This window comes from Macrobrachium rosenbergii, chromosome 49 (genome assembly GCF_040412425.1).
Source record: "Macrobrachium rosenbergii isolate ZJJX-2024 chromosome 49, ASM4041242v1, whole genome shotgun sequence".
Taxonomy (NCBI): Eukaryota; Metazoa; Arthropoda; class Malacostraca; order Decapoda; family Palaemonidae; genus Macrobrachium; species Macrobrachium rosenbergii.
This window is the reverse complement of record NC_089789.1, coordinates 23,917,499-23,931,499: the sequence shown is the minus strand read 5'-3', so window position 1 is coordinate 23,931,499 and position 14,001 is coordinate 23,917,499. Positions and strand designations below refer to the sequence as shown.

General features: G+C 35.7%; 1 protein-coding gene across 2 annotated transcripts in view; it reads right to left on the bottom strand.

Moving 5' to 3' along the window:
- Positions 1-2,257: 2,257 nt before the first annotated feature.
- LOC136832170 (uncharacterized) overlaps positions 2,258-14,001 on the bottom strand; it is a 34,095-nt gene continuing 22,351 nt past the window's right edge. For both annotated transcript variants that reach the window (XM_067092920.1, XM_067092921.1), the window contains one exon: positions 2,258-3,605. In XM_067092920.1, the coding sequence (XP_066949021.1) occupies positions 2,487-3,605 (1,119 nt within the window). In that variant the 3' untranslated portion in view covers positions 2,258-2,486. The remainder of the gene's footprint in view (positions 3,606-14,001) is intronic.

The following is a 14,001-nucleotide window of genomic DNA, read 5'->3' as shown; positions in this document are numbered from 1 at the left end:
AAACCAGCATAGGCTATTCTGCAGGAAACAAATTTCTAATCCTTGAATGATTGTGAAAGTGTAAAACATTAAACCTAATCCTTTTCCTACAGTATTTGGCTGATGACATTATTTTCTCTTTCATGTCTAGTTTGATTTCATAGTTTTTTCCATATGCCATCTTTATAGAAAATAACTTGTTTTCTAAACATACAGGTGAAATCCTACTGAGGCAGCCCATGTGTCAAGTTATACCAAAATTAAGGATTCACCAGACATGTAGCATGTTTGATACTTTGTAATCTTGAGTAGGTAACTGTACAGAGTATCATTACCTGCCAAGATAAACACTGTTACTTGAACACAACCTTGAAGAACTCTATTTTTCTGGTTTTATGTATTAGAAACATACCTATAAATACCAAAGAAGTTCAACCAGTTAAGACATTCATGAATAATGGTAAATGTCCATACAGTACAGTATACTGCTAAGTACTAATTCAAGAACTGAGTAATATCTCCATGTTGCATCAAATGCCTTATGAACACTGAGGAAAGTAATCATAGCTAGTTGTTTGTATTAAAAATCCTCAGCAGCAGTATTTTCTAAATTAACAAAAATTTGAAATTTAATGCTGTTCTACTGTTTTGAGACCCAAACTGTGACAATTACAACTTTAAACCTTTGCATATACCATACTCATCTGGCATTGTCCCTTTATTCAAATTCATGTATTTACCACATCTAGTAAAGAATATGCGTAGTTATTTGCATTGTTTGTGTCTTTTCTAGGTTAAACTACAGGGGAAATTACAAGAATGTCCTATTCTTTCAGAAGTTATTAAGAAGTAGGTTTCTTACCCATGTTAACTGTAGAATTGGAATAATAATGAATACTATGGGATGCTAAACGTTTGATTTGGAGAGAGATTCCAACTTTTCCTAAGGTGAAGCTACTAAATTTTTGTTCTTCTTAGTGATTTTTTTGTAATGTTCAGTCCTACAGTGTTTCAAAACTTATTGTAATTAGTTCTGTATCAATTCTGATTTTATGTTAGTACTTTTCTACATTATCAATGATACTAATATTTTCATATTGTATTCCCAAGATGTTAGTAACTTTACAGGTCTAGAGATTTCTGTTAAGTCAAAGTTTCTTTGTTGACTAAAAAAAACTTTAATTATCTCTACATTTGCCAGAAAATGGTAACAATGGATATACCTGAGACATATGACCTTCAAGATGAGGTTCTTCCTTTTACCACTTCTTTTCTGAAATATTCAGGGAACTTACTGTATGCTGCGAAAGTGCATCACCAACTCCTATAGCAACAGTGGCATTTGCAATGTAGCTAGCTTTCATGGGTAGTCTATTCTGCAATTTCTAGCATCAACTTTTTTTTGTGTCTAGCTGTCTACCTATTAAGTGCTTTACTTTCATCAGTTTTGATAATGTGTCACATAACAAAGGGGCTCTGTGTTTATAGGGGTGGTTAGGGATAGGAAGGAAACCAATCTTCAGCAATGATAATGAATGATGTGATGCAATTTGTTTTCTTGTGTTCTCTCATGTATTGATGTTGGGGAATTTCTCATGTGCAGTCTTTGAGTGTGAAGCTACACTCAAAGATCCCATCTTTTAACCCACATTCTATCAGAGATCTAAGGTATATGTTGCTGTAACTTGTTACTACATATCTTTAAGTTACTTCTATATGGATGCTGTTGGGTACTTGGTACTAAATATTCAGCAATTTTTAAAGAAATTTTAATTTTCAACTTACCAGCCAGGGACGAGAGTAAGCAGCTATGGACTTAAAAAATACTAAAACTAACAATACTATACATCTGAGTCACTATGTACTCAGTATAACTGGCAAGCCAGTTATATTAAGGAAAAGGCTCGATAAATCTTGTTGAAACAACAAACTCAGGTTATTTTATATCTACAGTATACTGAAAGAGGTGCACACGTTACTTACAAGGCTATTTTCAAAGTAGGACTTTAAATCTACAATGCAATTTAGAAAGATATAGCCAAACTGTACCATGAAAAATTTTTCCCTACATTTACAGCAGAATTAATACTTCCAGATAAATATCACATACCATCACAAATCACAAGAACATTATACAGTAAACAGTCATTCGACATTCACTACCACAACCAACTACAATATCCAAATTCCTCGAATAATAACAAAACTCCTACCAAGCAATAATTAGGTAGCTAAGATAAAATTTTTTAAGGGCAAGAGGCTAAATGAAAAGCTTGTAAACTCTGTGTAACTTTAAAATATTCACTTTTAGTATACAAAATTTCTATTAAAATTATATGAAAGTATGAACATTTGTTTTTTAATGCCTTTACAACTTGTAAAGACTGGAATAGCAATGACAGTTATAAAAAGGAATTAAAATTTTGGTCTTATCTTCAAAATCTATTCTTCCCTTAGTCTTGAAATATATTGGGTAGTTTACATTATTCCTCTATTTCTATTTTAGTTTACTCACTTTCAAAAATCCTTGGGTCATTGAGGAGGAAACTATCAACAGGCAACAGAGGAATATTTGGAGGAGTTATTTTACTCTTGGGAGTAATCATCAATCTGCCATGAAATAGACTTTTTCTTAACTTGATATCAACGAGAGAGCCTTCAGATGTTTCAACACCTTTACCATCAGACTCATTGCCTGGCCTGAACTGGCATTTCAGTCCAAATAAATTTGGCATAGTACTACCATTTTCTGTTTCTACTTTAAACTCTGTTCCATTTTCATCATTTCTTTGCTTAGGCTGGTCTGATGAACAATTCTTCTTGGTTTTCTTAACAAGCAATCCAGAAACACAAATCAACTTCCATGGCACTGTGGGTCTTTTCACAGTTTTAGGATTGTATGAATACTGGCAAGAAAAATCTTGATAGTGACAAATAACTGTTTGCACTTCTTGGTGAATGCAAGTTTTGTTTTCAACATCTGCTTTATCCTCTGACAACTCTTGCGTTTGAGTGTGCACTGAAGAATAAGATTTAACATCCATTTCATCATCTGTCTGGGAGCCCTTATTATGTAATTTTTTCTTCCACATCTGAGTCCACTTATTGTGCATTAAACTTAGCATCTTGGGGGTTACTTGCGATTCCTTTGAAGAAAACAAGGTATCTGCCCCATGAAACTTCTTGACAATTTCTGATTTGGAATCACTGGTAAATTCAATTTTAATTATGCCAGTGTCTTTACAAGTACCATGTTTGTCTTCCGTCTTTTTCAACTTTTTAACTTTGTCATTTTCCCCAGAGTGCATCCTTTTCTTGGAATGAGATTCAGATGCAGCAGCAATATCTAAATCGATATCAATCTTTGACACTTCTCCAGGACACTGTGATTCCAACTCACTGGATATAAAATCATCTGATTTTTTTTCAACCACTTCATCTTCTAATTTGTTATTTTCAAAGTAATTTGCATTACTTTTACATAAACCTTGCAACTTACACAAAGACTTGATGTCTAGAACTGGGGCAGTATTTGTTTCGAGGATATGAAGTGTTGCTAAGAGCACCCAGTGAGACCATTTATCCGATGCATGTAATGCCTTCCTATACAGCACGTTAAACACCATCTGAAACACAAGTTAATCAACTCACCAAAAATTTCAAAGATTGTAATCTAATAACTATTCTAATCATTTTACACCAAATCACTAATGCACAGCTTAACATAGCCTAGATTCCAATTTTAATCTTATTATACATGCTTTCAATAAACACCTATCACATACAAAAGTTGGACTGGGTCCTGAAACATTATTCTTAGCAGTATCAGATGATGATCTGGAAAAATTCTCTCTGCATACAAAGACCAAACATTTAATAATATGGTGTCAGCTGTCACTATAAGGTTGTCAGGGCCACGGTATCTTTCTCAAGTCCTGAGATAGCAATTAAAACAGCTACTATCGTGAACTAATAAACCTAACCAGACTGCGCCCTTTAAGTACAATAACAAACAAGCAAGGTGGAATAAGAATGGCTGGCTTCATCTGATGGATAACTGATGCTACAAGCAAAAAACTGTTCAGGAAAGTTGTCACACTTCAGATAATTTCAAAAAGAAATTTTCTGCCAAAAACTATGATCTCTATGAGGGTTAATAGCTCCATGAACACCTTCCCCTCAGAAGCAATCCAGTTATCCTGGGAGACGGGATGACCCACACAACAATAATGGAAACAGCTATATCCAGTGCACAAACTGATACCATTACCAATTACTGTGGAAGGAACAGCTATATCAAGTGCACAAACTGATACCATTACCAATTACTGTGGAAGAACAAAGTTGAATCAAATAGTTTAGGGCAGGTTACAGTTCCATGAGACAAAGTTCCCATCTGCACTGTCAGGGAAGTCATGGTCCTCACCTGGATGCTAAGTAAAAGCATAGTGGAAAGCCAAAACTGTGCATTATTATTACAGTAACCTCTCTCATATGTGGATTAATACATGCTGGATAATGGAAATTTCCAGATATGAAAAAACTCTACAGATGCAAAATGGCAACTTTGTGCCTTTACCCAGCCCCTTGCCAATACCACACAAAATATACACTAATCATACTGTACTTATAACAACATCCAATATACTACAAACTAAAAACTGGATGTTAAACCATAAGTTACTATCTTTTTTCCCCATATTTGTAACAAGATATACATACATACACTATATGCTTATTCACAAAACAATACGTTAGGTACTGTACAGTAAATAGTTACAATACACTACTGTACTGACATTTGTTAATATGGTTTGCACTCTTTTTCCTATTTTGTCTCAAATATACATCATCATCTACAGAAAAAAATATAAAAAAGTGCAAAACTATTTTTTCTCTCTCTCTCCTACCCAGCATACAGCATGTCAGGTACTGCACTTAATAAAACACTAGTTAGTGTAAAAACCACAACAATCTAACACACAAAAATGCACTTGAAGGATAACTTTTTATCTTTGACTTGAAGGATAACTTTTTATCTTTCACTTACCTGTGTGATATGATGGCTAAACTTTTAAAAACTTGTGAGGATGTTTACAAGGCCTCCTCCAACTACAATACTGAGGTCTTGTACCTTGAGTTCACGATTTGGCGAACTAGTCAGATGTGCTGAGGTGCCTAAAGAATCCTATCTTCAAGAGGCAGCAAAGACACAATGGATTCATGGCAGTCAGAAACTGGCACGCCAACAAAGGGTGCCAAAGCATTCGCCTGTGTTTCTAAGCTGAACTGGGTTACCAAAAAAGTGTATAGCGGTGGGCTTCGGTGCAAGGGGATTATGGGTCTGAAGCAGCTGCTGATGGTATTTTAACAATAAGAATTATGATCACTATCTGCCGCATTTCTTGAATGCCTTCAGCAAACTCCAGGGACCTGCAGAAGGCATTATGGTTTATGTTGGATTTCTCCATAACCTTGATGAACATATCAAAGACCATCCATATGTGCTTGTATAAAGGGGGCTGGCTGTGATGCAGACTACTTTTTGTCACCTTCTTTATGGTTTTCCTCCTCCATCTCACTAGCAGCAACTGCAGCAGCTATCTCACTTTCAGACAACAGTTAGAAGCCAGAGTTGCCACCAGTCAGCTAGCCACTCTCATCAGCATCCTTGGGAACACTATCACCTCCCTTGGTGAGCTGGGCATAAAAGTCATCCACATCAAAGCCTCAGAAGTCAATCAAAACTTCTTCCTTCTTCAGGATACAGTTCCAAGCATGCTCCAACATCTGTACTCTGAGGTCCTTCCAGGCACCTGCGAAGTTGTAGGTGGCTGATTTCAGTGAATACTTTCGAAGATTCTTCAGAGTGCATTCCCGGCCCCCTTGTATCTAAGCCTTGCCCCTTCTCCTCCTTGTCCTGGAATACGAGTATCACCGCCTTCAGGAACCTCCTCCAATATAGCTATTTCAATACAACAATAAGATCTTTGCCTATCAGCTGAATCAGTGCAATCATCTTAGGAGGCAAAAACTTTACCTAAATATGACCTTCACCACAAACCACTGGATTGAGGTAAGATGCACAGGTGCATTGTCAATGCGAAGCACAGCCTTAACCCACTTGTCTAGCAAATCCAAGTTCCTGTGTCTGATGAAAAGCAACCTACATACACAGGTGATTATGGAATCAATCAGGAATGATCTTGGCAGTGAACCAAACCTTCACTGAATTAAACCACATCACTGGGAGACTATCCATCTACCCATACAGGGCACATAGTTGCTATTCATGTCCAACTATGACTGGTTTGCAACAATGGTTACCAGGAGCATTTGCATATAGGAAAGCAAATATGTGCTGCTTTGAAACTTTTCACAGGTAAATTCTTTTCCTTCTAGTCAAGCAAGGTGTTAGAGGGCAAGGAGAGATAGAATAGACCAGTTTCATCAGTGTTATAGATTTGACTAAATGCAAGGCCTTGTTTTTTCATCAAGTCTTTCAATGTCTGACGAAATTCCTCTATTCCCTTCCCTGAAGCTCCAAGGCTTTGCTATGAATATTCTTGCAGGAAAGGCCACGTCAAATTTTGAACCAAAACATCCAACCTTCAGACGCCTTAAAATCAGCAACTCCATGCAGACCTGTGGACTTAGTAACTGCAGACTTTAATCCAGCATGTATATGCATGCCAGCCGTCCTTTGCTGACCAAACCAGATCAAGGATAAATATTAAACTTCCTCATGGTGAGGCTTAGCCATCACCTCGAGTGCCTAACTCCTGAACGTCTTTTTCCCAAAGTCCATTGCATACTTCTTAAGCTTGTCTTCAGTGGCCTTGATGTCCTGCCTGGTAGACTGTGCAATGCCGTACTCCTGAATGATGCGTGGCACTGACCAACCAACCTTAATTCTCTCGACTATTTCCTGGTTTTTTTGGAGGGTTTGCACCTTTCTGGCCCTCTTAAGAGGTAGTATGGCCATCCAAAAAATACACAGCACCACACACTGAAGAAAAAGCACCTACAACTCTGCAAGCAGCACAACAGAAGCCACTTGTTAAGGGAAAAGCATTGCAAAACACGATTACTCAGAAATAGTTCAGACAGCAAATAGCAAGAAAAGAAGCGCAACTATGCTAAGGAGCAAAACACACTATGCTACAAAGTGCATTGATACTCTTCAAATGTAGCCAATTTGAGAAGGAAACTTTTAATATTATCATGATGCATATCTCTATCATTTATAAAAAAAAGACATGTCATAAAGTATGAATTTTCTCCACTTGCATCAAAGTTTGCAAAATCCATAAATGCTCACCCAACCAAGCACTTACTACCATACTTTACTGTACTGATGACTTATCTGTCTTGGCAAATTAAAACCAATATAAAGTGACATGTGATGACATGTCAAATGACTTTGTGCTTTTAAGCCAATAGCAATTACAAAAGCTCTCAAGTAGACAACCCCCGGCCAAAAAAAAAAAGAAAATCCCTAGCCTAGCACCACCACAATAATCCTTCTCAAGTGCTTATGACTGTAAGTATATGTATTACCAATCCTTTCTGGTGTGTTGCAGGGTAAATAGCTTTCTTAAAAACGTACTATTTTACATTTAAACATAAGTAAGAAACATTGCAATACAGAAATTTATTTAACTTCTAACTTTATTTCCAAATGTAAAATCACACATTTTTTATAAGAAACTTAATTGTTTAGTACAGTATATGATAAACTGATAACATCAAAATTCCTCAACTCTTCCCATAATTTTACACAATGGAAATATGTATCTAAAATAGAAGTTTTCCCATAGCTATTCAATTGACAGTGTGTGTTTAGCCATGAATAGTAGGTCAGAGAGAAAAGGAATTATTTGGTATTTTTATTCTCTTATTTATAAAGTTTATTATTAAAGTTTATGTTTTATTCATTAAATTATGAAAATTTGTATTATTGAATTAATTGAAAATGGTCTTATTCATGAAATATAGGCTGTCAAGCCAAGCTCTGGGACTCTTTTGACCATTCAATGCTCAAGACAGTGAAAAGAGCAAGGAGTGCAGTTGGACAGCAAGATAAAGAAATCCAGAAAATGTAGTACTGTACAAGGATTTTATGGTGGAATTTAAGAAAATCCCTACACTTGCACTGATAAGTAATAGTTAAGAGGTTGGGCAACAAGGATGAAGAAAGGAAACTGACATATATTGTTGATTTTGGGTATTCACACAAAAAAATGTTACTCTACAGACTATACAGAGTGGTTCATGTGGGCCGTTAATCAATTAACCATGGGTCAAATGAGTGACCAATCCTAAGACAAGTTAAAATTACTTGTACAATCACTCAAAAAAGTTTTGCAACATACTACAAAACTTTTCGGACAACAGCTTATAATAGCGACATTCAATTTGGCAACTCTTGAAACAACTTAGTGGTGGGTCCGAGAAATTACCTGCAGTTTCCTTAAACAGGGCTTTTTCTGATACCGCTTACTGTTGTCATATTTTACTTAATTAAAGGATGTTACTGTAATACTTCAGAGGTCATCACTGTTATTGTTTTAATACTTTCATCTCCAACTGCCATCATTATCGTTGTTTTATCTCCTTCATATGTGTGAACTTTGTAGGCATAGGCCTACGACTGTTACAAGTTGAACTATTAGTCTTTTAAACATCAACAAATACGACTTTTGTAAAGATTTGATTCACATTATTATTAATTAAATTTTTGATTGACTAATCCTATGTATATTGTGAACTAGTGAAACTTAATATAAAATATACTGAACTAGACTAACAGATTTCACGTCTATTTTTGTAATACATAGAATATAATCGCACACACATACATACATACATACATACATGTATATAGTATATATATATATATATATATATATATATATATATATATATAATTCCAGATTATCATGTGTAATTTCTTATTTCTTTCATTGCTATTTTATCCTTTTGATGCCTCTTATGAAGTTAACTGAATATATAACGCCTAATTTTGTATTTCTTATTATCTAAGTTTCTAAAGAATTAAAATTAGCTAGAAGTTCAACATTAATTTAGTTAATGCTAAATGCCAGCAGTGATGAAGACTACCATGCTCATCAGTGGAGAATGTCTCCTCCTCATCGCAAAAGATGACTCGTACAGAAATCATCGGCCACTGGATTATATTATAACTCAAAAGCCTCTATTCTTTGTGTTTCCTTTGATATGAAGTGTTTCTTGACAGGAGTATGATGAAATAATATCTTGGTCTCATGTAGCCTGTTAAGGATGGTTTGAGCAGCAACTTGAAGGAGAGCGTAATGTTCTCTCTTTATAGCAACATGTCACGGGGAGTTAGGAGGGGTGCCTTAAGTGATCATCCGATGATGATCTTTAACGTAGTGCAACAATGGGGTTGTCCTCCAGTTTTTACAATGAATTTATCATGTTTCCTCGTTCTCTCTGTTGTTGTATCCTCTATACATGGTTGTTTTATTAACGCTAAGCTGCCGAGCAATATCTACGATAGAAACATTAGTCTTATGCGTTAATGATTGTGGTGCCGCTTGGTCTGTTGCCCATCTTATCGGTGCTAGTGACGAGACAGTTTAAACTTTTCCTGCCCGAATGTGGAGTCACACGATAACATACGACGTTATGAGATTTTTTTTTTTGTTTGTGACAACGATAAAATTCTTTCTTTCTTTATTTATATATAATTTCATTGATGGTTATTCAATATTATTTTATTAGTCAATGAGCTTTTATCTGGATTCGAAATATAGTTTCTTCTTTGACTCTTTTGCCCAGTCATCTAGAGTGAAATTTTTCAAAATGTTTCGTCATTTTACGTAATATGAATTTTTCACTCACCATTCTTTTTTATATTGTTAACCGTATGATTAATAACCAAAATCGAATAAAAAAAATTACATTTCCTTGTAAATATCAAAAGAACAAATTACTGTTAGTGAACGAAAACTTTGGAACATGTTGCAAAACATTATTGAGTGACTGTACATTCAACCTTTTTGATATGATGACTTCCAGATTTCAAATTTGGCTCACTCTAATTTGTTAAAATCCTGCTTATTATTTCATATACAGTACAGTATAGTACTGTATTCTTCCATCTTTCATTATATGCAATGGATTTTAGAGATGTTATACGGTGTAATCCCTTATAAGAACATCTACACAGTGAGCTTGTCAAAATATTTGCAGCTTTGGTTGCTTTTTCTGCTTCTCCACTTTCTCTAATCTCTGCCTGAGCAAGAATACAAGATAATTCTGCAATCTAACCATCCTCATATAAATAACTTTCTTAAAAAACGTACTATTTTACATTTAAACATAAGTAAGGAAACATTGCAATACAGAAATTTATTTAACTTCTAACTTTATTTCCAATTGTAAAATCACACATTCTTTATAAGGAATTTAACTGTTTAGTACAGTACAGTATATGATAAACTGATATCAAAATTCCTCAACTCTTCCCATAATTTTACACAATGGAATTATGTATCTAAAAAAGAAAATTTTCCCATAGCTATTCAATTGACAGTGTGTGTTTAGCCATGAATAGTAGGTCAGAGAGGGTATAATTTGGATTATAATTCTGTAAGGTTTCTATAGTACATTTAGTTGCTGAAAATTCAACATTTCTGTGATGTATATCTTTAATAATTTTAATGAGTGATCCTACTGAACATAATTAGGCTGAGTAACAGAAACACTGTTAAGCAAGGAAAATTAATATATCATCTTGTTGGGTGATATGCCTGCAAATCACACTCCTGTTCAAGATTTGAACCCATCAGTGTATACTGCATAGTGTGAACCTTTGTGTCTTTATGTTCTACTGCATTATTGTTTATGGTGTTCCCTGGAATATGCATAGCTTTCATATAGGTATTTTGAATGTTTACAAGTTTGTATCTCAGACATAATCCACGGAGGATGGAGTTCTTCACTTCCCATGACTGGGAGAGAAGGGTAAAATGGCTAGGAAGGCTCTACACCCTTTCTTGTGGAAGAAGATTGGGCTACTTGTCTGGATTTCAGAGGAAAATGCTCCCTTCCTGAGAAAAAACACCTAGGGCTTGGCTGACACCTGAAGGTTTAGCAGAAAATACACTTACATAAAGTGTGATAATCTCTTAAAAGTGCTGCTCCAACTCAGATTGTTGAAGTTGAAGTTCTGGAGGCGAGAAGCCAAATGGTCGCCATCAGATCCTCCCCTAAGAAAGAGTTAGATGTACTTGTAGGCTCCTCTGCCCATTCCTGTAGAAACGGTGCCAGATTGGTACTGAGGTTTAGCGAGCAAAACACCAAGAAAACTTGTGCTCGCAGCACCATTCCATGCCACAGTTAACTTATCCACATTATTCCATATGATCAATGATGGCTAAACTAGTAGAGAGTACAGGTTAAAAGGCAGCTGCCCTTGGAAACACACTCAACCCTGGGGCTGGTGGTAAACCACAAGCCGATTGGGGAGTGGACTGAGTGCATATGAACAAGCCCACTGGCTGAGTGGTCCCAATCCAAGAACAGGGTACGCACCATGCAAGTGGGCAATGCTGGTTCTAAAAAGTATAATTCTGGTGAAATACATTTAAGAGAAGCCAGGCACAGTCCCCATGACCAAGACAGTAGGCCAGAACAGGATGCTGAATGTGCACACCTGGAACATCAACAGGATCATTAGGAGTAGCTAGAGGTGAATGTGGTACACAGGTCACAGCCTGCTAAGGGGAGCCAGACTCATATACCTTAGCCAGACTCATATACCTAACTCATCATCAAGGAGAGCATGTGGAAGGCATGATCCCTTCTACATGTAATCTCAGACTGAGGAGGAGCAGTATGCAAAGAAGGTAGCAGATGAGGACCAGCAGGGGCAGAAATATGAGAACTGGAAGGACTCAGAAGTCACAAGATGCATTCCCCCCTGGGGAGAGTGGAGAATGCTTCCTGTCCTCAGTTCACTAACTTTTACCACTGACAGGAAGACCAGCCAATGCTTTCCTTGCAGGGGAGAAGGAAGTTCAAGACTCAGCCTAACAAGAACTACAACACACAAACACTCACTCTCCTCACAATGCCTTTGAACATTTTTTTTTTTTCATGATGGAAAAACTGGACAAAAAGAGAAAAACCCACAATTACCTACATTTAAAGAAACAGTTTGACAGACAGCCTAGCACAGAGTGGAGCACAAAGACTACACTAGGTGATGACCACAGAAAAAGTGCTTGTTGACAGTGAATGGGGGTTACCCCCACCCTGTAACCACCACTTAACTACCTTGTTAAACCATTGCAAAAGCCATCTCCAGTTTGCACTGGGTTGTATTTCTGTATTTCTATTATCCTGGTTGTTCTCTTTAATCTTACTTAGGCATCATAAATTTTTAACTCCTTGTCAGCATATTCAATTACAGGTATTATCCTACTTATGGTGGGGTTAGGTTCCAAAAAACCCATCATTTGTTGGAAAAAGCATATTTCGAAAATAGCCTAGCCTACACTAGGGTATTCAGTACCATCTATACTTATCTGGTAGCCTAGCCTACACCATAAAGGATACTCTACATATACAGTATACTGTAGTAATAATTAATATCAGCTAATTCTGGAGCTTCATGCAGACTGACGTATGACAATTCAATACAAAGAGAAATTGAATAACAAACAAGAATTAGCTTAGCCTACACTATGGTATATCGTATACGTATAAGGTAGCCTAGCCTACATTATACAGTACTCTATATTCACATAATATTGTAGTATACAAACACCAACATAACGAATATGCATCTTTTCCCTGGATCTTTTAAAAAGTTATGCTTTACTTCACTGTCTCCTATATTATTTTATGTATTCTCATGTTGTTTTTTATTATAAATTGCAATCATAGCGATCAATGTTTTGGTTTGAAAATCAATTACAAGGGAAGTTTATTTTGCCGTATTTAACTCAGTTCAGAGAGCTTTTCTTGCTTCTAGTTAGCATAAATGAATCTCTAGATACTTTATTTATATGGGACAAGGTTATTTTTCGTTATACGAAGTGTTTTTAAGCCGAAATATAACAAAACCGTCTCGTTGTGAAATTAATTTAGCTATTTTTTTCATTAATAGATAACGTTGGCCATTGGGGGCATGTTTGTTTTGTGTAAAAAATACAGATTCCATTCGCTTACACTTGATTTCATTATAATACATAATACGAGCTTTACGTATTTATCTTTTATCGGCGTAAAAACAGTAGTTTTTATTAAAATACTTTTCTCTCCAATTTAATTTCCGGTTGAGTTTCATCCATGTTGCTGATGCACAATAATTTATGGTCATTAGCAGCTTTAACACTGTTTTCTCAGCTTCAGCTACAACTTGCAGCTTAAATTTAGCAGTATATTTCCTTCCTCATCTTTTCTTTATAGCGAATAAGGGTATAATGTAAAAATATATCAGTCCTATTCTACTTAAGTGTCATCTGTAACATAACTACGGTAATTGTTTACTGCTGTATGATGGTTGAAATACAAGCAAAACAGCTGCTGTTATCTAATTTGGTTATTAGCAAAACAGCAGTTTCTCATTTGGCTGTTTATGACTGTACGCATTTGCGCAAGAGTATAATGTTACTAACAATACTTTTATCATTCTCTTTTACCTTTTTAACTAGAAGATGGGATAAAGAGATGGAGGAAAAGAAGTTGGTCTATCGTAATTTGGTCTCTCTCGCTGCCTAATTGTATGCTGCTGACTGCGCCCAATCGAAATTTAACAATATTTTCTAAATATTGCCATATCAGTATTAATTGCTAACCCCATTGCAAAATCGAATTATTGTAAGGCAAAAATTATTTTAAGGCAAATTATTGTACTCAAGCACTACCTGTACAATGCTTGTACGCTATTCTGCTTACTTTATGTTGTAGAAGATGGTCTATCTTTGCAAGGCATAAGATACAATGGTCTAACTAAATAAGTGATAA